The sequence below is a fragment of the Ochotona princeps genome, chromosome 7 (assembly GCF_030435755.1).
Source record: "Ochotona princeps isolate mOchPri1 chromosome 7, mOchPri1.hap1, whole genome shotgun sequence".
In the NCBI taxonomy this organism is placed as follows: domain Eukaryota; kingdom Metazoa; phylum Chordata; class Mammalia; order Lagomorpha; family Ochotonidae; genus Ochotona; species Ochotona princeps.
The window spans coordinates 34,100,194-34,125,597 of record NC_080838.1 but is presented as its reverse complement, the minus strand read 5'-3'; the positions used below and the strand labels follow the sequence as shown (position 1 = coordinate 34,125,597).

Below are 25,404 nucleotides of genomic sequence, written 5' to 3'. Positions count from 1 at the left end.
CCCAATGAGTACCCCACACATTCAGACCTTCCTCTGATATCCTTTTTGGGCTGACAGTGCCCATAAGGAACCCCCAAACTGAGAGACAGCAACAACAGCAGTTGCAGAATCCAGTGATTATCACTAAATGACAAAAATGCAAAGCCAACTATTAAGAAGCAAAGTAATAAAAGGTTTTTAAACACAAGGCAAGAAACCCAGTGTGGATATGTACACATTTTTGTAACTCTAGACAAATACTGTGGCCTACGAATGCTCTCCACATATTTGGCAGAAAAGAAATTGCAGTTTCAAGAAATCCTCTCACAAACCTGTGTGGTTTTTTTCCAATCAGTATGAGAAGCACAATCCCCAGATAATGCTAATAGTAATGTCGACTGATTTAAGAAAAACGAAAATCCCCAGCTCTTGTCAGTTATATTTAAGCACTGGTGGTTGGGCAGGGAGGAAAGGGGTCGTACATAAATATGGAGGATGCTATGGAACACGCACATGGGCCCCCACACACACAACACAGTTTACGTGTGTGTGCTTTTTCCTAAGGACAAACCTAATGGTAGTGAAGTTATTTATTGTAAATTTCACCAGCTAGTGAAAGTTCTAGACTGTGAGACAGGTGACGTACTTGCACGCATAGTTGTCCACTGCTTCAATGTACATGCACACGCCACCATGGAGGCAGTAGCCGTCATGTGATGCGGGGCATCCCGGGTAACTATTTCTGCCAGGAGGAGGCTCATCTTCCCTGAGGTGAGATGGAGGCACGGAATCTAGGAGAATCAAAGACATGGCTTTTATTTTCTGAAGTGATTAGGGTATTTTAGGAATGAGTTTCTGTGAACAACTTGTGATAGAGCAGGGACAGTAGAACCATCAGGAAAGGCAACAGGTTGACTTTCCTCGATAGATCTTATGTCACTCAGAGTGACCCAGATAAAAAGCACCCTGGAGAAAAGTAAGTTACCATATGAACTTGGTCAATGATGCCCTTACAGGAGCAAATCTATCACCCATGGATATGCACTGATTCCATGAAATGACAGCCTGAAGAAGGTTTCACTGACCAACCATTATCTTTGTATGACTTCATAAGTACACAGCCTATTCCCCTTAGTATCTTGAATCTCAAAAATTTCTCCCATGTGATGTCGTCTACTAAAAACTAACTATCCTGGGAAACTTCAAACACAGGACTATAGCAACTTGGACAGGAAGGGAATGTTACTGTAACAGAGGGAATGCCAGAGCAATGAAGTCGTCGTCATTGAATGGCTCACTGCTCTTTGAAAGAAAACATCAGGTGTGCCGCTGACTATACAAATAGAAGTTTTTTTCAATATCTTAAAGAACAATATATTCTTTTCCTTTTTCTTTTCTGTGGAAAAGTCTCAAGCTAAACAGACCAGGTAAGTGTCGGATTTTCTTTTTTCATAATATTTTTGCTTTCAGAGAGAGGGAGACAACTAGGGACACAGAAATGGAGTCCTGATTTTGGCTCCATGGTCAAGATGAAACCAGCTTCTTTTGTGGGGTGCTGATGGTGAGAAGTTTTAAGAAGCATGAGGTGACCCTTTGTGAACATCTTAAAACAAAAGTAAGAGAGTTGGAGTTCTAACTCGGATCAAGAAATGTGAACTTTAAAAAGTAGTATTTGAAAATTCTTGACTGCAACTGAAAATGTTAGGAGTCCCCAGACACCCTCACAACCTGCCTGCCCTGTGAAAGTTTTTCCAGCAGCCCCAGGAATCAACATTTCAAGCTGGGAGATTAGTTGCATAGTTAAAAAGAGCCATCTGTGGTCCCAGCTTCACTGAATTGTGAACAATAAAAAGGGATTTCTTCCAGATACTTTTAAATGAAGAAAGCCTGGACCATTTCAAATTCTCAAGCCCAGCATTGACCTGCCCAGAATAGTCAGTTTTCTAGCCTGACCAAGTGCAATGATTTCTAGATTAACACAAACATTCTGGGTGCAGAATTTCCCAGAAGCAGGCCCCTCCCTTTCCAACCAGGCCAGCCACCCACCTACCAGGGCACACCAGGCCAGGTTCGGATGGGCTGCCAGCACACGTGCAAGTGTAGCCTCCCTCCGTATTTGTGCAGTTGGCATTCTCTCCGCAGCTGTGCACCCCCAAGTGGCACTCATCAACATCTGCCAGAAAAATAGGGTGCAGGGGAGGAAAGAGTGTTACATAAGCAAGCCCAACATCCTGAAGGGATGCCTCCTCGGGTCTGCCCCACAGCCTGTTCTCCGAGGCTTGTGCAATTTCATGTGTACAGGTGATGAAGCAGAGTGCCAGAGAGAGAGACTGGGCCCCTCAGCTGCCTGTGCACACAGATGAGCCACACTTCTGGCGGATGTTTTCCAGTTACAAGTCCTCCTCCTGCTTGGCAGGAAAAGAGACTTGCTCAAATTATCCACTGGTAAACCACCTCGGTCAATCATTTTAGAAGATCAGATACTAAAGATTCATGACTTCACCTTCATGATTTGATATCCAGCTATTCACACGCACACACATGTTACATCAGACATGACATTTTTAGGTTTACACATAAACATGAATGACATAATTAAGCCAACCTTGATTTTCTGACTTACCCAATCCACATTTTCCTGTCTCGGCTACTGCTACCCTAACAGGTCTCTCCTTTCTCTCACCTGCCATCCCTCCAGGCACAGCCTCATCCTATTCCTGCATCCTAGCCCTCTTCCAGCTCCACACCTAAACATCAGTACCAGGTGGTTGTCCCTGGATCACATGTTGATAAAACCATCACAAACTCAGATGTTGCCAGTGGCTCTCTCGGATCCTTGTGGATATTCTGTCACTGTAGCCATCACCATATGTGGGATTCAACCACTTGAAGTGCATGATTCCACACAGACATGGACTATAGGTATCAAGCATACAGCAGATTCTGAAGACCCAGTATCAAAATCAGAAAGAATGTAAAATAGTTCAATCATGTTGACGCTTACCACACATTAAAATGTTAGAATAAAAACCATGACATGAAAATTAATTTCAACCATTCTTTATACTCCTTACAACGTGGCTACTAGAGAACCTGTGAGATCACTGGCCAAAGGAAGTAAATTCCCAATGACTGACCCTCACATTCTAGCCTTCCACAAGTCCTAACAAAATGGAACTTATGTCCTTAAAGAAGCGGAAGAAATCTCAGAGTGTCCACTCACTCAATCTTTCTGGCATGTTCTGTTGTCAGTCCTGGCTCTCTCTGAACACTGCAGAGAAAAAGCTGTCTAAGTTAATGAAAAAGAGGCCGTCTACAATTTAGGAAGTGATCCTTCACCAGACACCAAGCCAACTAGAATGGTCTCTGGGGCTTGTACATTCCAGAACTGTGAGGAATCAAACTTTTGTGGTCCAAGTCACCAGCTCGATGGTACACAGCTTCTACCCTCCTCACATTTGGTGCTCACCTAGACTATTCTTTACCGTACATACAAGACACATGGTTTGTTTAAACCTGGAATACTCTCCACTCCTGCCCATGTCACCTAATGAAAGTGTATTCATCTTTTCATGGTCCCATTAGAATGACATTGTCTCTGTGTAATCCCTCCTGACCCTTCATGTATTTCTCCAAGTTTTGAATCCCCATTGTAGTTCTAACGTTTGACATGAACATTTCTTCATGAGCTTTGATTACAATCATGTGTTTTGGCAAATGATATTCTCAGTACAAACAAGGACTGCATTCCCTATCTTGACATTCCCCATAATTCCTAGCACTGTGCCTTTGTACCTGAAAGAGACTGATCAAATATTCATCATGGTGATTCACTAGTCTGAATGACCCAATCAACTCCTTTACCTTGAACCATGAATTTGATAGAGAAATAGAGAACTTTTGCAAACTCAAAAACAAAATGCATTCTTGGCCAAGATTTAAGACTATTGTTCATAATAACAGTAAGACTTTTATATAACAATTACTATGTATAAACCCACAGTCCATAGAATTTTATCTATATGTCTTTAGGAAGACAGAGAAAGAGGAAATAGTAGGGGGAGAAAAGAAAGAGAGTAAGACAGGGAGTGAGCCCTATGTCTCAGTGGAGGCCCAAGGACTGTGCCAACCAGACAGGCAGGGTCATGATCTCGTCTCGTGTGTTTGACACTGGAAGGGGGTAGGTTAGTAACCGAGAGAGAACCAAGAGGAGAACGAGTTTAAACATCCACAAACGAGACCTCTTTCTCTTCAAAGTAAATTAAGAAATCTGCCTAATTATCTATGAGTCGGCTTAATTAGAGTAGTGACATTTTCCTGACTGATAGCCAAGTCGGTGTTTATTAGAGCATTTGCAGTTGTCAGTGGACTATACAAAATGAATCTGATAAAGGGCTGATTCAAACCAACTCCATCTAGAAAATTCAGCATTTTCACTGCTATGTCATCCTTAGCCTCAACACATGGGACAAGGCAGTATCATCAGAGTTTGCTAGCAGGGCATCTGCACCTCAGGTTCCAGAAGAAGGAAAACACAGAAAGGAAAATTCTACAGCTTGATAAAACTGCAGATAACCCCTTGACTAGGTCACAGAGAGCTTCAGGCAGGCCTGTGCTCGCAGGGCAATGCTCTGCTACAAACACCTGGCAAGGTGCATCTGCCAGGTGAATTCCCAACCAGCAGACCTTCCCCAGTCTTTGCCAAGGATGGTGACTATGCAAGAGGTTTTAAACACTCTTTACTTATACCCTAAGTACCAGTGGTTGCAATCTCTCATCTGCTAAACTCACCAGAAACACCTGATGAACACCTTCACATAAGCAAGTCACCTCTTTTAAAAATTTGCTTGTAGCAGGGACTTTAAACAAACTCACAGCAGCCCTTAATTCACCCCACTCCAGTTGCCAAACTCAGCGACAAAACAGTGTAGCCTGATTCCTCCACATTGGTTCAAAATGCAGAGTACCAATGAGACACTAGTAGCACTGGGACCCCAGAGAAAGAGCAAGAAAGACATGGGGGATTGAGCAGGTAGGGCAAGGACTTGGAGCTGACTAATGCAGCAAACACAAGGGAACACACACTCAACTATTTACCAAGAATCGAACTATGCCAGTTTGAACTGGTTGTACAACTTGTCTTTCAGTCTTGTTATGTATCACCTCAGTTATTCCCTGTCTTCTCTCAGCCTACCACACCCACAGGGCATTAGATTGCCCAGGGCTGACCCCCGCCCTCTTCCCTTGGCACACAAGTTCTCTCACCGAGACAGTGAATTCCATCTCCGTGGTAGCCTTCTGAGCACTGGCACACATAACCACCTTCCATATTGATGCACTTGGAGGAGACAGGATGGCAAATTGTGTTCCCCATCTCACATTCATCTATATCTATGGGTAAAACAGTGAGCTAATGAGGTATTCAGGCAATCCTGGTAGCAATGGATACAGCAGGAAACAACAAACAGAATCTGAAATGCAGCTAATCAGTCAATTACAGGCACTGTCTGCAAAAATAACACAAACCATTGCCTCATGAATGTAAAGCTCACTTCTGAATCAACTTTTAGAGTTCTCAGTCTGACGGCTAAATGGGTTTAAATAAATCACATTCCTAGAGTTTCAGACCACAGATAATGAGCTCTTTTCAGTAATCACTAACATTTCCAGACTTTCAATATAAAACAGAAAACTAATCTATCACTTGACAAATACTTAGACCTAAGCTTCTGGTGAACAAAAACAATAGTTGCATTTTCATTAGAATTGGTGAATTCATACTGTGACCTGAACTCAAATCTGTGCTTCTCAAGCTAATTATAAATTCTCCCCCTTAACTTTAACTGCTTGTATTATGTAATATTAATGCAAATGCAGCATAATGTTTATATTGTATATTTAAAATATGTCTAGTATTTCCTATGTATATTATCCAAATCTTTTAGCTATCATATAATAACTTACTCAAATCTGTTGATTATGTAAATCCTCCTGGAGGTTTTGAGGCCATATGAGCAAAAAGAATGTTTTTGGTTTAAGGTTTTCCAAATGTGTATGCCTAGCCTTTCTCTTACCAGAACAAAGTTTTCCATCTCCAGCAAATCCTTCCAAACACTGGCATGTGGCAACCTCTCCCTCAGAGACACACTGGGCATGCTCATCACAACCTGTAGGTACGCAGTCATCTTGCTCTGCAAACAAGGAGAACCACATGCTATATAATTTCCAGATCTTAGAGAAGAGAATGGACTTTAATGTTCCACATTCTACAGAACATCCCAGCATTTCCCTTCTCCAGTTCTGGGACAGGTTAATTCCAGACAGAAACACTTCACTTGCCTAAAAGCTATGTTGTAGTACACAGGATCCACACACCAGGTGACTCCATTAACAAGCTCCCATTAAGGATCCATTTTGGAGGATGATGTGGTCTCCAATGAGCCCTGTGTACCCCTGTTTACGAATCTTTAAAAAAATGCTTGCAGACTTGAGCTATAAAATTATTAGAACAGATTGACTCAAATTTTAAGAAGCCTGGTTACTTATTTTTAAAATCCTAACCATTTGAAACATACAAGGAATCAATCTCTTTTTATTCCCCTAAGACACACAGATCAATTTGAAGTGAGAAGATCTGTTCACCAAAGTGGCCAAGAGCTTCAACCATAAAAAGATTTATTGTTGATTTCCTAATAGTCAGTTTCATATGAAATAGAATACAGATAATCAACCATGTATGTTGATTATTCAGAGCTATGCAGTGACTTGCAAGCCTCCAGGCACTTTTCCAAAGTCATTAATCATGTTAGTTAGATGCAATAAAAGAATCATTTTATTCTGTACTAAAATCAAATACAAATGCCCCAAGGGACAGATTTACTACATGCTGAGCCATAAACGTGAACAATTTTGTTGTGTGTGTGTGTGTGTGTGTGTGTGTGTATGATCGTTCTTCAAAATCTATCTTTCTGCTAATTTCTTAGAATTTGGGGGATCTGACACATAAACTATTACCTATTCATTGGCAAATGAAGCACAGAAGAGACCAAAGAAACCCTCCAATCAGTCTATAAATTAGAAAGTTAAATGGGCAAGATCCCGGTGCAGATATTGGATACTGAACATGACTTGCTTATAGAAGGTTTCTGTTGATGGAACACATTCCTTTCATGGTTGTTCGATCATCTCTTGTCATTCACAACTCCTGAGGATGGATAAGTTCAGGCTAATCGTACTTTCATTTCATTCAGTGTTTGTTCAGAAAGAGGGTGAATGGTACCCAATTACTCAAGATATAATGTAAATACCTGCAGAGTTATCTTAAATAAGAATATGATTCTGAACCTCATGTGGCAACTTGTAAAATCAAAGCCAGCTTTGCATAATGTAAAGTGAGTGGGTATGCAGTTTTCTGGGGGGGCTTGGGCTAGAGTTGATCCCACCTCAATGGCTGTTGCCTTTAAGCAGTAAGCCAGTGGATGGAAAATCTCTCTGTGTCTGTCTCTGTCTTCCTTGTCATTCAAATATATTAAAATGAGTAAATATATATTTACTATCTGTTCTTCCTACTCCTGGAAATACAGCTAGATGGACCCAAATCTTAAAACATTGGGTATGGACAGACATTGAAATCTTCTCTGGCCTATTCTTCAGCATTGTTTCAAAGTTACACAAGGAATCTTCAAAAAGTTCACAGAAAATCTGTAATTATGAAAACCATCATGAATTCCAAGATTGTTTTAATACCAAATTGAATTCATCTTTCAATTCCTTTTCCCACAAACTGTTTGAAGTTGCTCTTGTATTTCTCCAAAGACTGATCATTCCAAAAACTTTCAAGGTACATAGTTTACATTTACTGTGGAGCCATCTGCCTCAGGCTCTCCAGTCAAAGGGAAGGCCTGTATTCCTAGGCTTGGCTTCATTAAGTTTGTACAGGTATAGCCTACATTCAGTAACACAGAAATCAGAATTTCTCACATGTCAGATGGCAATTGTTGGAACCAAAGCTGTGCTAGAAAACTCCCCATTCATACCTGACACCATGATCTCTATCACCAGCGTGTGCTTAGATGCTGCCACATCCTCTTCTGATGCTCTGGTCCCCAAGGTGTCCACTGGGGTCATCTGACTGTTCAGATCAGCTTCACCACCTGCTGGAGGTCAACAGATTCGATTAGTGGTGTTTCTACTGTAAAGGGAGTATGATTTGATTTATATGCATGGTGATTCACTAGTTGTGAGGTCAGCTCCTTCTTACACTTGAGGATTCAGGGAAATTGGCAGGGTCTCAATGATACAGCACATTTTGCTCTGCTCTCTCACATCCTTCCAACTTCACTCAGTGCACTTATAGATTTGGGGAACAGGGCAGAGCAGGGAAGGTAAGTAGGCCTCTTTTAGGTACTGGCAAAACACAAGCATCAAGTACCAATATCTTTTGGAATATATTCAGTTGATAATCTCAGCATGCCTCTAGTAACAACCAAGGAGGGATGATTGCAACCTACCTTCCATACACACCCCTTGACCGTTAAGCTGCTTTAATGCTTATGTTAGCTTCATTTTACCAGAATGACATACTATGAAAGGACATTAAAAAACCATGATTTAATATAGACATTGAATTCTTGACCCTTCCATCCCAAAACATGAAGAAATGGATTCTCTAAAGAGGCTGTTCTCTAAATTGTGATCTGCAGACCCTTGGCGGACTCAGTGCATAGAGCCCAATTCATCAAAACTATGACTGTGTTTATAATATAACGGTCTTTGCCTCTTTTCACTGTGTTCATGTTCATATTAATACAACACGAGCCAAGAGTGGGTAAAACATGCCTCATCATGGATCAAGGCATTGACACCAAACTCCACTAGCATTCACATTAAAAAACAAATAGGTTTCACAAGAAGATTGTGGCAAATCAATACAAATTAGAAATTTCTGAAACTCTCAACTATTTACTGCATGGTTTGTAATATTCTGTGATACAAAAGGAATGATAAACATTATTTCTTCCAATGTATACTGAAGCTATGGTGGCGATCCAGTGACAAAGTGCTCAAGCAACTTTTGAGTTGTGACCAGAAATTAATCGCAACCCTCCCCACTGTAATATGATTTTTACTTGAAGAAAAAATGCCGACAAACTGTGCTAATAAGACTTAGGTGTTTGGCAAGCATTTTCTCAAAATGAATGAAGTGAGCCTGTAACTCTAAGGAAAAAAAAAACCTACCTATATTTGTTGCCACTGTCAAATTTCACTTTGTCGCTGAGTTGCAAGACTACCAGTTCTGGTGCAGTATCAAAAGAACAGAACCCCAAAAAGACACTCTAAATAGGCTGTTGGACAATACTGTCCAACTTCACATCTGTGAGAGGTCAGCTTTTCAACACTGATTTTAACCAAAACAATGCATAACAACCAGGAGTGGCTACAAGAATCCAGCTGTCCTGTCAAGCCAGACACCCAAACCATATAGAAAAGGAAAATCACACCACTCTTCTCACTACAAACTTTCTCATTTTGAAAATATGCTTATCTTAGCTTTGTGAATATGTATTATATTAATAAACAATAGACTTATTATTACAATTTCAATAGAAACCTTTAAAATGTTTTGACTTCAATATAATAAATAGTAAATAGGCATAAATAAGAACTCTTTGGAGCTCTCAATACTTTTTTTTATTAAGTTTATTCATTAATTACATTGGTTGTAATTACATAGAATCTGGGATTATCCTCCCACCCTCCCCCCATGGGCTCTCAATACTTTTTAAGAGCATAATGAGGTCGAAAACTTAGAGTTCTGAAATTGTTGTCTTAATGCAAACAAAACAAAACAAGCTCACTAATAGAAAACCTTGAAAATCACCCAAATATCTGACTCTGGTATATGGACAAAGCAATCCATTTATTTGTTATCCATCTAGCATCCATCTTATATTTATACTGTGCCTACCAAGTAAATACAAATTCTTTTAAAGTGCTGTAATAAAATTTATTTTTGACCTATGTTTCATGTAAATATATCAAAGTTGAATCAAAAAAATGCCTAAATTGTTTGATAAATACATGGACACATTACAGGAAGGCTAATCAGTGGTACTAGTTACATGTCACTCTTGGTTTCCTGATCCTTTCTCTTCCTCAAAATTATATTTAGTTTGCTAAAAGTGGATCAAATAGTAAGTTTTTCACAATTTAAAAAATTTCAAGAAATTTACTGTTCATATTAATACCTTTCCGGTGGCAGGGTCTAATATATGACTACCTCTACAATTGAGAACATAAAACTTCTACACAAAATTTCTCTAAACATTTTTTAAAATTTGATAAAATTCCTGTATCCATTCCACTTCAAACAGGGAAGCAGGCAGATTAAAGTGTAAAAATGTTACAATTGGAGATCATCCTCTAACAAGGAATTTAAAACTTATCAGGGGAGGAACTCAAATATATTCTTAACAGTCCTAAAAAGAGTAGTTTTTAGTAACATAAAATATTTAAAATCAGGTTGTGCAACTCTATTCCTGAACTGAGGGAGGACCCTTCAACTATAGGATTTATTATTAGGTTACCTGCCCACATCGGGTCACCATTCAGAGCCAAGCACTTTTTCCCATCTGGGGATTTTATAAAACCTTCACGACATGAACACTGAGCAGTTCCAAATCTCTCTTGGCAAGTATGTTCACAGCTTCCATTCTGGTGTAAGCAGGGATCTGTTCCTAGTGGAGAAGAGAGGCAAATTCACACATGCGCTTGGAGATGCAAAGGACGCTGTGGATGCAAATCACCTTCTACAACTTTCAGGGAAAGAAATTGAGTGAGACTAAACACAGAGTATATCAAGAGCTATCTCAGAAGTGTTCCCATAGTGAGCCACCAATTCTAACAGAAGTTCAGGATGCAATTGCCTTTTCCATATCTACTGAGTATAGACAGTCTCTGGTTCAAGAAGCTCCTTGGTCAGATGTGATTCCTATCTCCTGATTCATCCTCCAGTCAGACTGACAAAGAGCAATTCAGAAAGGAGGAGACTGTAGGCAGTAGGAGACTGCATACCCCCAGCTGACACTAATTTCTTGGCACTCTGTAGGGGGAGAGGAGAGACCCAGTGCAGGTTTCTAAATTGTCTGCCCTTACTACCTTTAATCCAAGGGTCTCTGCAATGTAGCCAACAAGAAAAGCTGATCCTGGAAGGAAAAATCCCAATTACTAAAATCACCAAATTGAAGTTACCAGACTACCAGACAGACTGTCTTAGTTTTAATGAAGTCCAAATTTCAAAAAATGCTAGCATCTTTTCAGACTAGTGAGAACTGCAAAGCCCTCTTGATGTTCCCTGCCCATCACCAGTTAAAACAGTCACAGATTGCAGCCAAAGAAAAGGCTGATTAACTTTCAGTGTACCTGGTTTTGCCAATGGATGGACCACAACCAGTGATGAGGGCTTCATCATGCTGCCTCGCAGACGTACCCTGTTTTTGCCAGTCCTCTTGTTCATTCTTATTACAGATGGCACAGCCCAATCTGAGAACCACACATAATCCTCAAATACAGCTACAGCAAACGGATGACCTGGAAGTAATTCAGACTCATTAGGTACACCCTCGGTGTCATGGTTGTGAAAACTTACCAAAGGACAGATTTCAAACATACACAATTCCAGCACTAAAGCAGTACTTTATCTGCTCAGATATGGTATAGGCTACTGGTTCACAACATCAAGGAGAACCCACACGATAAAGGCTCCTCGATTGAGAGTGGGAGCCTGTTGGTATGAGGTCCTTGCAAAGCCCAGTATCTCTTCAGCGTTTGGACAGAGAGAGAACATGGGCTGATTGACTTTACAGCACTAAGAAGAGGGGGCCGAGATGGACATTTCCTGTGTTCACTTCGTACATCTGTCATTATTTACAGACTCAGCTCCAGTGATTGCTCTATGCTATGCTCCTTACCCTGGGTTCCTCATCATTTGAGTGGCGATAATGCACCATAGACGAAATTCATAGGTTGCAAACAAACGTTATTAAATATTTGGGTAACAGTCTCCCAAAAGTCGCCTGGTAGCCCCTCTCTCCTGCCTCTTTCTTCCCTTTCCTCTTAGCACAGACCTGTGCTTCTGACATCATCTTTCCTTCCTTGATCCATCAACAATCACCACTTCACTCTTTCTCATTCCACTTTCCCTCAGTCTACTAATACCCCGTCCTCACCTCCTCCTCCCCTCAGGCCCTCTGGTTTCTCTTTGTCGCGTTTTGTTAGTTTGTTTTAGTTTGAAAGGAATAGGCATACAGGAGAAACAGAGATCCTCCATCTGTAGGTTCACTTCCTAAAACACCTGCACCAGCCAGGGCTGTGCCAAACCAAAGCCAGGTGTCAAACAATCTGGCTCTCCCACATGAGCAGTAGCAGGCAACTGGGATTGGAAGCTGGGCTGAGATTTGTGTTCTGGAATGCAGGCATCCTAAGCAGCATCATAAATGCTGCCCAAATGATTACTCCAAAGTTAAGAGTCATTTATTATCTACTGCCTCTATTTTCATGGTCCCTGTTGACTTGCAAATGAATTGCATTTGCAGTCCGATTCAGCCAAATTCAAGTCAGGCCTTCAAACTACTGGAATACCTATAATGAGGTATTCAAAGAAATAACAAGCAAGGCAATGTTTTCTTTTTCAAGCACTTAGAAACTAAAATTAAATAGGCCTAAATTTGGAAGTTTGAATCAATGTCTACTTACATTGCTGTAGGTCTTTTTTTTTTTCTTTTTTTTCTTTTTTTTTTTTTGCTTAGGAGTAATGTTATTTGGTGAATTAGAGGGAATGTCTCCCTCTACTGGCAGCAAACCCAAATGAGTTTCCACTCGTTAAGACTCATTTTTTTGCTCTAGTTTATAATCCAATTACAGTAGTGATAATAATCCATAGGAACTTCTCAAGATGTTCTGCAGAAGTCATTAATATTACCAAACCTATACTTATATGTACCTATATGCTGGTTTTTCTTGTATGAGCGATCTTCAAATACATTCTTGCAAGAAATCACATTATGAAAAAACTATGCCTGGATTTCAAAAAAGATGTGGCACTAAAATCAATTTATTTTTAATTTAATTTTCCACAAACTTTCTGAAGTACTCTCATACATATATACCAATGGTAAATTTTATATATTAGGCGCAATCAAAGATTAAGGACAATATTAGCATAGAACAATTATAACAACTGACTTCAACAAAAGCTACTTAAAACTTATGAATTGCTTATTTCTTTTTTTTTTTCTTCACACAGTTGACCACAGTTAACTAAGGCTGTGGAAAACAAAACATATGAGAAAGGGAGGTTTGCTTTAAAACCACAAATACAGCATGATCTTTTCTTTTTCATGTACCCACAGTTCTTTTCATTGTGGCACCATATTTTTCCATTTTGACCATTTCTCAGCGAACCATTCAGAAGAGGTAAGTCCATTCATAAACTGATAGGCAACTAATCTTCGGAACTTTTCATCTTGCAAACCCCAACCTCTGTGCCTTTAAGCAGCTCTGCATTTCCTTCTGTCCTCAGTTCCCTGGGAATCACCATTCCCACTTCTGTTTCCATAAATGTGACCACTCTAGATATCTCAAACAGGTGGGACTGTATAATACGTGCCTTTTGGTGACTAGCTTATTTCACTTAGCACAATGTACTCAAGGCCTATCCATGTTGAAGCACATGTTAGAATTATAGTGTTTCAACAGATATCCTACACGACACATCATCTTCATTATTTTTTAAATAGAAGAAGTACATTGGTTGTACTTAAACGTTAAGAAGGGGTCAGTGCAGTGGTGTAGCACATTAATTTTCTGCCTTTGGTGCCGGTATCCCATATGGGTGCTGGTTCAAGTTCTGGCTGCCTCACTTCTGATCTAGCTCCATGTTTATGGTCTGGGAAATCATTGGAGAATGGTTTAAGTCCTTGGGACCCTGTACCCATGTGGGAAACTCAGAAAAAGCTCATTCAATCCTGACTTTGTTTTAACCTAACCATCGAAATGCGTAATATCTACATCAGAGTGCCTGAGTTTGCTTCCCAGTTCTGGCTCTTCAGATTCCCAACCACTATAAATGGTGGAGCCTGAAGTGATTGGCTCACGTAATCAGGTTCCTGCCAGCCTGTGGAAAATGTGGATTGCATTCCCATCTCCCAGATCGTGCCTTGGCCTGGCTCAGGCTGCTGCAGGCTGTTGGGTAGGGAACACGCACTCACTCTCTCTTCCCTTTCATCCCCTCCCCTGAATAAGTAAGTAAGTAAAAAAATAAATAAATAAAATCATGAATTGAAGTTAAGAAGAATATATACCAGCAGAGGGCACTATTATGATGGGAATGGTTAGATTATTTAACAAAATTATTTGATAACGACTGTCAATGGAAAGTTGGGTTCATCATAGATAACAGTAGTAATACAAATTATTCTCAAAATATTTGCTATGATTTTTTTGGAATATGACGTCTTTACATACTGGTAAAGACCCCAGTCAATCCTTTCATATCAAAGCTATAGGTTTATATTTACATGTGTTTGAGTGATGTATTTTTAAAAATATTGTATATATCTTGCTAGCATCCATGATTTCATAGAAATCATAATATGGTCCCCTGTATCTCCACTTCCTATAAGGAATTTTTGTTAAAGTGCATGGATGAAATTGAAGACTGTATGCAAGTTTACCACTTATTTAAAAAGTAAATATTTAATTTTCAAAGAATCTTAAAAATTTCTAAAATTTTAAATTATATTTATTTTGCTGTGTTTAATTCATATCGCAAATATAGACATTCATTACCTAGATAGATATGCATAAACTAGATGGAGGAGTGGGCAACCTGTGTGGTGGTTAAAACATCACTTGGGGCCCATCCAATCCCCCTTCCCCACATTGTGGAGTTTGGGTTCAAGTTCTGGCTCCACTCGTGATTCCAGTTTCCTACCAATTTGTATCCCTGGAGGCATGAAGGGAAGGTTCAAACTGTCAACTCCGCACACACACGCATGAGGAGTCGTAACTGAGCCCCTGACACCTGGTGACGCAGGCTCCTAGGGAGTGAATCAGCAGATAGAAGTGCTTGCTTTCTCTCTCGCTCCCTCCCTGCCTTTTACATAAATAAACAGAAATTTTTTCAAACTTTTTAAACCAAAGAGGAAAATCAAAACTATATCTTGTACAAATTATTAAACAAGAGAGATCATGTTTTTCACCTGCAACACCTCCCTGGCTCTCATTTTCTGTATCTAATCTGTTAACAAATCTTCTCAGTTTCTCATTCACAAGAATCCTTAATATCTTCCATTTCATTTTTAAATGGTCATGTTCTAGGACAGGTCTTCATTAACTATTACATGCATACCTGCTGTAGCCTTCTAGCTGATTCCTTTCTCCAAATTCCAATCTACCCTTTGTCTTATTTGCTAAGTGTTTAATTATTCTAACATGTCATTCTGCTGAAGAATACTCAGTGGCTCCCTAATAAGTTCAGAATAAAGTTCAGTTAACACATCCTGGCAGTACCAACATGTAGATGCCCATCTTCACATATAAAGATCTGTCACATGTCCAGTTCAATGTTGCCTTTACTGATATCCTGAGTCAAAATAAAGCTCCCACTATTCACATATCCTCATGGTCACTTGCACTTCTCTTTCAAGAGTAAGCATAGGCTCTAATATTTTAAAACTTTTTCCTGAAAATGCACAATAGCCCATGGAAACAATTTCAAAATACAACAGAGAAAATAGTTTTATTTTTTTAAGTTTTATTTCATTTATTTGAAAGACAAAGTTACCGAGACACAGAGAGGGAGAGACAGAGACCTTTCATCCACTGATTCACTCCCCATATGGCCATAATGACTGAAACTAGGTCAGGAGCCTCTCTTCTAGGTCTTCCGCGCAGGGGCCCAAGCACTTGGATCATCCCCTGCAGATTTCCTAGGTGTGTTACCAGGGAACTGGATCAGAAGTGGAGCAAGTACAAATTGAACTGGTACCCATACAGAATGTAAGTATCCACAGGTGGTAGCTTTAGCTCAACATCCACACCAGAAAAACTTTACTATTCTTAGTACACATTATCAATTTTTTCATTATTACTGCTGTAAAAGACATTTTCTAAAACTTAAGAAATGTAACAGCTAAACCAAGTTTTTATTCTTAAACAAATTCAGAAATTTTTACTGTTTTTATTCTGATTTGGGAAACTAATAGAAAAGAGGAAATGATTATACAACACTATTTGTATCTGCTATTCTCACCATCTTTGTAATTCATACGTCCCTGGAGCAGACTTTCTGTCTGTTTCTTTTTCATCACATGGTAAGGATGTGTGTGTGCATGTTATATGCCTGTGTGTCTATGTAAATACACTTCATATTTAACACTCAGCAAGATGAAGACATCACCCACTCCCAAGCCTCACCTACATCATTCTGGGCAAGTCTTTGGCGTTTCGAACCATCCAGATTGGCCATTTCAATCACTGACTTCTGGGCATCACACCAATACAGTTTGTCAGTCACGTAGTCAACTGTGATTCCACTGGGCCCAATCAGATCAGAACTGGCTATGATCGATCGGCCAAAGCCTTGAAGGGAAGAACTTTCAATTCGTGGACTGATCCCCGAGTCAGTCCAGAACAATCTCCTTTAATCAAGGAAGCACACAACAAACAAAAACTGCATGAAAAGGTACTTCTGCTCTTTCATCACTGCAAACATCAATGTAAATCACTTCAGAATACATTAAAATGGCACAGTTAGGAATGTAGAAGGGAAAAATACAGCACCATACTATACTGCTGTGATCATATGAAGGAGACTAATGGGAGGCGAAATAGAAGGGGGGAGGAGGGGAAGGAGGTAGAAGGAATCCTTATACATATAAAACTGTATCATGGAAAATAAACCACCACTTGTTGGATAGTAACTTTGAAATACGAAAGAATTTATCTTCTATCTTGATAAAAAATGCTGAAATAAGGCTCAGATCACTAGATCAATGAATTACTTCTAAAGACTTTTATCTATTTAAAAGACAGAGTACTAGAGAAAGAAGGAAAGACAAAAAGAAAGATATCTTCCATCACTGATTCTCTCCCCAAACGGCTACAATAGTCCGCGCTGGGTCAGGCTGAAGCTTGGTCAGGGTCTCCCACTGGGGTAGCAGGAGCCCAGGCACTTGGGCCATCCTCTGCTACCTTCCCAGGCACATAAGCAGGAAGCTGGATTGTCAGTGGGGCAGCCAGGACTCAAACAGGCATTCTGGTATGGAATGACAAGATTGCAAGCGGTAACTTAACCCCATGTTCCACAATGCCAGCCTCACGGACTTTTGTTTTTTAATAAAGTAGATAACTGCTGGATTAAGTTTGAGTAGTAAATGACTTATAGTACACTTTGTTTCAAAAAGAAATTGAATTCATTTTAAAATAGAAAGGTATTTTGATAATAAAATTATTATTCAAGAATAGAAGTCCAAAGACATTAAAAGGTTGAAGAATACATGTAGTTCCATCACTTCTGAAGATTTCAACAACTTCCTTGGACTCTTCTTGTTTTCTGATCCCACCAACCACCTGAGCTCTATGGCAAATTCTGACCTGACACACGGCTTCTTTGTAGGGTTGCCTTGTCTTCACAACTACTCACTTGGCCATGGGATGAACAGCAATCCCTCGTGGTTGGGAGATATTCTCCTTTATGATTATTTCACGGCGTTTTCCATTCAAATTACTCCCTTCAATGACAGACTTCCTAAAATGCATATAATACAAAAGGGTTTGTTTTCAATCAAAAACATTCCTTTTCCCTGTTCCAATCATTGATAGACATTTTAGACTACTATTAATCCCTCTTTTGCTTTCTCTGTTAAACACACACACACACACACACACACACACACACACCCCAACCAGTCCACAAATTCCATTTTTAAAAAAAGCATGATCCCTTAATTAACCTCTGAGTATTCATCTCAGGAACCTAAAAAACACCATGACAGGATAAGGTCAAAAAGGGACAGTGTCAGGGCCCTGGTGGGGACAAAGCCGCACTGATCTCTGTCTCTTCACGGACCCCCTGCTGCAACTGAGGGAGGCCAGAGGCAGGAGAGGGGTCCAACTCCTGAGTCACAGACTCTTAGGAGGAATGACACAAAACGGCACAGAACACTAGAGATTTTATTGGCTTTCACATTGTTTCAACTGAAATATTATTTGCTGCCTATTGTATTTAAAAAAATAATAATAACCTGGGGAGAACATTTAGCTTAGTGGCTAAGAAGCCATTGTAGATAACTATGACCCATATCAAAGTGCTTGTGTTTCATGCCTGGCTCTGACTCGAGTCCAGCTTCCTGTTGGTGCAAACCCTGGGGGCTCAGCAGGCAATGGCTCAACTGGCTGGGGCTCTGCCACCCACAAGGGAAACCTAGGCTGGGTTCCTCTCTCCCAGCTTTGGCTTGGTCTAGCCCCAGCTGTTTCGGCAGGTGAGCAGAAAAGCACAGAATAGGAGAACTTGCTCGCTCACTTGCCTGCTGTTATTTTCCATGTCTCTCCAAGTAAAAAATAAATAAATATTAATAAAAATTAAACATCACTCTTTGAAACCTGCAAAGAAAGAAAAGTCTTATATTCCAGTTTTGCTACTGATTTGCCAAATAAATATTCATTATAAAGCAAATATTTACTGAACATCTACTGTGTGCAAGGGATTAGTCTCACACTGGGGACACAATAATAAACAAAACCCTGTCTCTAGTCTACTGAAGCCATAGTTCAATAGGAACAAGGGAGAAAGGGAAGCAGAGGGAGCAGGGAGGGGTCGGAAGGAGAGATGACTCAGCATCTGCAGGCACACGGAAGAGAAGGAGAGAGTGGGTAGCCCAGCCCAGCAGGGATAACAGAAGGATCCTTGGAGGGAATAATACAGCAGGATTAGAAGAAGGGAGACAGGCAAACATGGGGGGTAGAGAAGCCAGACCTGAGAGGAAGAAACTTTTGGTACAAGTTCCAGAGATAGAAAGAGTGCAGGATTGTCATAATATCACTTAGGAAAGTTTGTTATATAGAGATGAGATAGGTAGGAAATGATTGGAGTGAAATGAAGTGGCAAAATGCATACACACACATACACATACAAAAAGCAAGCATTGGCACTAAGAAGACAAAAATAGATGGATTCATGTAATCTACAAGTTTGTAACATCCCTTTCAGGAGCTAATAAGTGATGCTGGCATCTCATAGCAGAGTACCATTTCAAGTCCAGGCTGCTCTACTTCCAATTCAGCTTCTGTCTAATGTACCTGTAAAGGCAGGGGATGCTGGCCCTGTCTCTCATGTGGGAGAGCCAGATACGGTGTGTGACTCCTGGCTTTGACCTAACCCAACCCTACAAGGAGTAATCCAACAGATGGAAGATCTTTTGATGTCTATTTCTCTCTCTCTCATAAATAAGTCTTTTTTCTTCTTCATCTTTGTCTTCTTCTTTTTCTTCTTCTGAATCTCGAGAAAAGAAGCAGGGATTCTGGCGAGTTTCCCAGAGCAGGTAGGATGCAGTAGAGTGCAGCAATAGAGTGAAGAAGAGCCATTCTAATGTATTTTCTGCTTGCTCCAAATCCTATTTCAGGCTAGAGAATGTAACCACATTGAATTCATTCAATAAACATCCATCAGGGTCTAACTACCTTGTCCTTGTGGGCAAATCAATAAGAGACAGACATGCCCAGAAACAGAATAGGTTCATTCTCTGCTCCTCATTCTACAAAATGTCAAGAAAATCTTCATAGCCTTATTCTAGTCCCTGCTGCATGAGGCATAGGGCTTTTCTGTGTATTCCTCCTCAAAGGACTGAAGCAGAGGGAAGTAGAGAGGAAACAGACTTAGGGCCTGTGTTGGGTCACAGACACTGACAATGTGAAGCAGGAGATCATCGGAAACCATCTATACTCCAACAGCACTTTTCAGATAATTTTGTCTCTAGGTGAAATGGAAGGGAAATATTCGTGAATTCAATGTGTTGAATTCTCTCCTCCCTTGGACATAGTTGTCATAGTGCCTCTTCCCCTGGTGGTAGGCAAGGAATTATGAAGCTACCTGCTTGCTTGTGGCTAGGAGAGATGAAATTGTCAGTTCCGATCTTGCTATGATAGTATCTCTAAACTTTAAAGCAAGCATAAGAGGATAAGAATAGAGAATGGCATAACAGCTGACTGGTTTTCTCTAAAAATGGGATTGCTGGAATCTATTTTTCCAGCTCCCCAACAAGTTCACACAGCCATACATTTCTACTGGCTTCAGATGCTCACAATGGCTACTTTATGGTGTTCAGTTTCTCTCAGAAAATATCCTAAGGCACACAGCACATCTCACACTACCCTGTGAGGGGCTTTCAGGTTAGCAGTTTCACTCACAGAAGCAAGAGGACAGAACTATGGCAACTTCACTCTGCTCTGGTCCCCACCAAAGGAAGGGGCATTGTCTTGGACCTCCTGAACTTCCCTAGCAGGAGGATATCACAGCCAGAGTCAGCACATGGATTCTGGTCACCTGCACGTTCTTTGACTTTGAATAACTCCTTTAGCCTCTTGGCTCTTAGGTTTCTCACCTGTAAAATGAAAGGGTCAAGCTAGCTGAAACCCCTTCCATTCCCTGAGAGAGTGTGCAATGTTCCATTGGCAATTATTTTCACATTGCTCTCAAAACATTTCTTGTGCAATATTTAGACCACTCTGTTGTATTATTATTATTAAAATATGCCTTATCTCTCAGATAATCTATGGGTCAACTGAAAATATGGGGCATGTCTCATGCTCCATGTACCATCAATGAGATCTAGCAGGTAGACTATGGTTACACAGATCTTGGGTTTCTCTATTAACAATAGCGTGAACTACAAAAACACGTATTATTTTCTTCGTCCTAGAAATCCTTCTGCAGATACAAATCCAACGCATCCAGTTTTTAAAATTTTTCATTGGGTCATTTTTATGTATTTGAAAAGCATGGAGACAGAGACTTTCCACCCACTGGTTTATTCCTCAGATGTCCATAACTGCTAGGGCTAGCCCAGGCCAAAGCCAGGAGTCCAGAACTCAATCTGGGTCTCCCACAAGGGTAGCAGACACTCACGTGAGAGCACATTAACAGGAAACTGGATCAGAAGCAGAGCCAGGACTCATACATCTGACACTCCAGTATGGGATGCAGGACTCCAAGTAGCATCTTTCTACTGTACCAAACATCTGTTTCTCTATTTTCAAAAAAAAATTTAATAGATCTTATCTCGGTAAAAGAGGGACTGTCTTGTTTGGCGGGAGAAGAAGTGTTAAGTAGTAATGATGGCTTCCTTCCTCCAATTCCATCCAACTAGCCTGACAATATTTTTCTATCATCACAGTGGAGAGTGAAGTGAGCTGTATTACCTATCACATCACTCCCATCACACATAATTTAAAAGCTAATGCTGCAAACTTACCCTCTGTCTGTCCAATAGAATCGACGGCCAATCCAGTCCACAGCAAGACCTTCCGGCAAATCTACTCCTTCTTCAATTAGCCTTTCTCTCTGGGAACCATCCATATTAGCTCTCTCTATCCACTTCAGGACTGTATGGGCAAAGTATATCTACAAAAGAGAACACAGGATGTTCTGACTGAGCTAGGGGAAAAATGTGGTATGGATCCAAATTGGGTTGGTAAGCTTTCAGCACCTACAATGTAACTGCTAAGAGGGTGACCTTGGAGATGGAGATGCCTGCAACAAAATTCCAACTTTGCTGCAACTCAGAAAGATGGAACCTTTAGCAAGTTAATCAGGTGTCTTGGCATCTCAGTTTCTTCATTGATCAAAAAGGGGATAGCAACAGCATTAGTGTAATCACATGTACACAAATCCTTAACCCTTTGCTTTTGTCCGCATCTCTGCTGTTACTGGCAATTTCTTGAACTTTAATCATTAGTCAGTAGCACAGCCATTTTATCTCAACCCTAGTGACTCATACATACAAAAGTGAGCAAAACTCTGCAATTTAATGAGGGCTACAAACTGGGATCCATCTCTGTTCAAATTATAGCATTCCATGGCAAATCAGGGGACACCAATGCCTCTCCCAATTTTGCCACTTATCTGCTTGATTGCCAAAGCCAAGTCATTTAACCTGAATTTTCTAAACTGGAAAAATGAGAAGATTGCACTAGAAACTTAATAAGGTTCCTATCATGTCTAATGTTATGTAACTTTATTGCTATTACCTGGATTGTCCAACACAGTATCCTTTGTAAGTGCAACGTTCTTTTTCCAGTCTAGTGTGCAGGTTCTCCAACAGGTACAAGTTTCATTAAAGTATTAAAAAATGCTAAGGGTCTGCCAACAATTTAGTGATAACATTTGTGGAATTTTAACTGTGATTATACAAAAGAACTTTAAAAACTTTGTGGGAATGAAATGAAATGGTAAGTTCTGGTAAATTTTTAAAAATCTATGCATATATACAAAAGAACTTCAAAAGTTCATAGAAATTCATATCACAAGAATTCCATGCAGGGACTTCAAATTTTTAAAAAACAAAATAAATTTATCTTCTGATTCTATTCCCACATAAGCCATAAAGCTTCTTTCCTAATTTTCAGGGTAACAAGATGATTGAATTCCATCCCCCTATCAATAATATATCTTAAATGCAAATTACTTAACCCTTATTAGTGTTACTATGTCCCCACTTCTCACTCCTTCAACTATTAGCAAATGATCATAAACCTATTTATGGAGCTCCTCCCATGGGTGTAGCACTGCGTTAGCCTAGTCTGTTATATCATCATCTGCAAAAAAGAAACTAAAAATGCAGATCTTGCATGATCATTCCCAGTGAAATGGCTGAACCATAGCAAGAACAAGGGCACAGTTATGCTAGACAGAAAGTACTTAAACTATCTCAAAGGATGCATTAGCATCTATTTTCAACTTGTTCCATGCCTGTTGGTCCTGGGCTTAGTTGAGGACTTTCACATAACCGAGGTCATTTGTTGGGTTCCTCTACTTGGCCCTCAAAGTGAGCATCTCCACGTCTGTTGAAGCAACAAAGCCATACCTTATTTTCCACGGGGTCATGATCTAGAGCAAAAACCATTCCCATCTGCTGGCTGACCAGGGTTCCATACTCTGTTCCATCAAAATGCATGTGTCGAATATCTTGAGAATTTGCAAACAGCAAAAATGGTGGTGGACCTGTCAATAAGATTCCAAATATGGTTGCACTGCAAACATGCTTTAGAACCCAAGAGGCATTTCTGACTCCTCCCTTTCAGGGCACCCTCTTTAATTTTGGCAGTATTGTTTTTCTTAATTTCCCCAGCTTGATGTAGGCAAGGCTTGATGTCAGGCAAGGCTTGATGTCAGGCAAGGCTGTCTTCCAGTAGGAGACCCATTGCCAGAGTGTCATCAGCAGGTCCTTCCCTCTCCTGGTGTCTGCTTTTGAAATACAAATTAGTTGTAGGAAAAAAACAGCATTGAAAAAACACCATAATTAAATAATGCAAGTTTTAGGGCTATACCCTCCTCATTCATATACACTGCAACATACTAAAATCATACTAATGCTGAATACTGAACCTTTCCTGGCCTGGATACTTTCGAAAATGAGGTATTTTCAGAACACAGTGTTACCTGTGTTAATTCCAAGACCCTTAATTATACTAGGACACAGATACTGCAAGACAAACTAAGACCTTGAGAAATTAGCACAATTGGGTCTCATTAAAACATGCTATACAGCAGCGTCATTACAATATCCCAGATTAAAGCATGCTGAATCTGCTGAAGAAATGAAATTAATCTAGGATTTCCAAAGCTGTTGAAAGACATAGGAAACGTGATCTCACAAAACAGAAAGACAGCTGAAGCATACAGCTTCTTATTGAATCAAGACACAGTAAGGACAGGATTTGTCAAAGTATTATGATTATTACATTCAGAGGAGAGATGAAAATCAAATCAATCAACCAAGATTCATTAACCACTTTCAAACAGAAATTGTTTTAAGATTGTTCTGGTCAGGACATTCTCATCCCCCACAAATATTATTCCTGACACTATGTTAAATCATTGCTGGATGCTAACGAACTTAGAAATGTTCTTCAAAAACACATTTATGTATTACTTATGTCATTATTTGTTCATGCTTACAATGTAACTGGTTTTCTATTTCCAATTATTAGAAATTAGACTTTCTACCCAGAAACCAAGAGCAATTCAACTGTCCATGTTTCTAAAAGAAATGTTGTTTTCATGTCACCTTTCTGCAGGGCCACACTTTGAGACAGTCACGGCACTGACCTGCAGCTGCACAGCTTTTCTGGTCTCGCTGTAGATCATACCCAGGCAAGCAATCACATTTCCAGGATACGGGACTGAAAGGAACGCAGAGCTGGCTACACCCGCCGTTGTCAGGAGACGAACAGCCTACAAAACACAATCACTCGGTCAGGATGTTCCAAATGATGATCCACAACAGAACAAAGTACTGGGGTGACCCAACTATATGTAGATTTGTAAAGCCATATCCATATCATGTGTACTGCTCTCTAGTCAGACTTATGTTGCAGAGGCCAACAGCAAATATCATAGTGCCCTCCTTTTGTATAACTCACCATCTTGGTGGCTAATGGCCCTTGTCCTCTAGCGCTACCACTAAGTTCAAGAATCAGCACAGGTACAGCTGACTGGAATAAGGGACACATTTTGCTGAGTTTGGCAGCTGGTCTAGCTCTTCCTTTGAGGAATATATTTTCCCCAGTTACATGTTTGGCCTGGGTGAAGCTGTCTGCCTCCTGCATCAGAGTAGTAATGATCAGTGGTCAGTTCTGCCTTCTGACTCCAGCTCCCTACCAAGGCAGATGCCCAGAGACAGTGGGAAGGCCTCCACTTCCTGGATCCTTGTCACCTAGGTGGGAGAATTAGCCTGCCTTCCCAGCTCCTGGTTACAGCTCCTGCCTAAAGTCCAAACCACTGTGGTCATTTGGAGAGTGAACCAGGGGATAGGAGCCGCTATCTTAAAAAAATAATTAATCTTTTCTTTTTTTAAGGAAAAAGTCACTCCCAGGTCACTACATGGTGAAGTCTCCATGGAAATCAAGGAAGACAGGAACGTTTTAGGCGTAAGCAAGAGGCCAAGCACTCGGCATCTGTCATCTTACTTAATCCAGTTGGCAATTATCAGACCTCTACTGATGAAGAAACAAGGCTGAGAGAGAATAAATAATCAGTCCCCAGTCACACTGCTATTAACGGATAAAGCTATTACAAGGCCATTTAACTTGAGAGTCCTTGCTCATAACCATTGCACTATGCGCTCCAAAAAAAAAAAAAACCCTCCA

General features: G+C 40.2%; 1 protein-coding gene across 3 annotated transcripts in view; it reads right to left on the bottom strand.

Moving 5' to 3' along the window:
• The window catches only part of EGF (epidermal growth factor), a 70,069-nt gene that overhangs the window by 13,516 nt on the left and 31,149 nt on the right, over window positions 1-25,404 (bottom strand). For 2 of the 3 annotated variants that reach the window (XM_058666926.1, XM_058666928.1), the window contains 12 exons: window positions 24,365-24,490; window positions 23,121-23,257; window positions 21,510-21,658; window positions 17,684-17,788; window positions 16,456-16,679; window positions 11,401-11,568; window positions 10,566-10,715; window positions 8,016-8,135; window positions 6,054-6,170; window positions 5,245-5,370; window positions 2,030-2,152; window positions 626-770 (listed from right to left, as the gene is read on the bottom strand). In XM_058666926.1, coding sequence (XP_058522909.1) covers window positions 626-770; window positions 2,030-2,152; window positions 5,245-5,370; window positions 6,054-6,170; window positions 8,016-8,135; window positions 10,566-10,715; window positions 11,401-11,568; window positions 16,456-16,679; window positions 17,684-17,788; window positions 21,510-21,658; window positions 23,121-23,257; window positions 24,365-24,490 — 1,690 coding nt within the window. The remainder of the gene's footprint in view (window positions 1-625; window positions 771-2,029; window positions 2,153-5,244; window positions 5,371-6,053; window positions 6,171-8,015; window positions 8,136-10,565; window positions 10,716-11,400; window positions 11,569-16,455; window positions 16,680-17,683; window positions 17,789-21,509; window positions 21,659-23,120; window positions 23,258-24,364; window positions 24,491-25,404) is intronic. The other variant, XM_058666927.1, reaches the window with a different exon arrangement.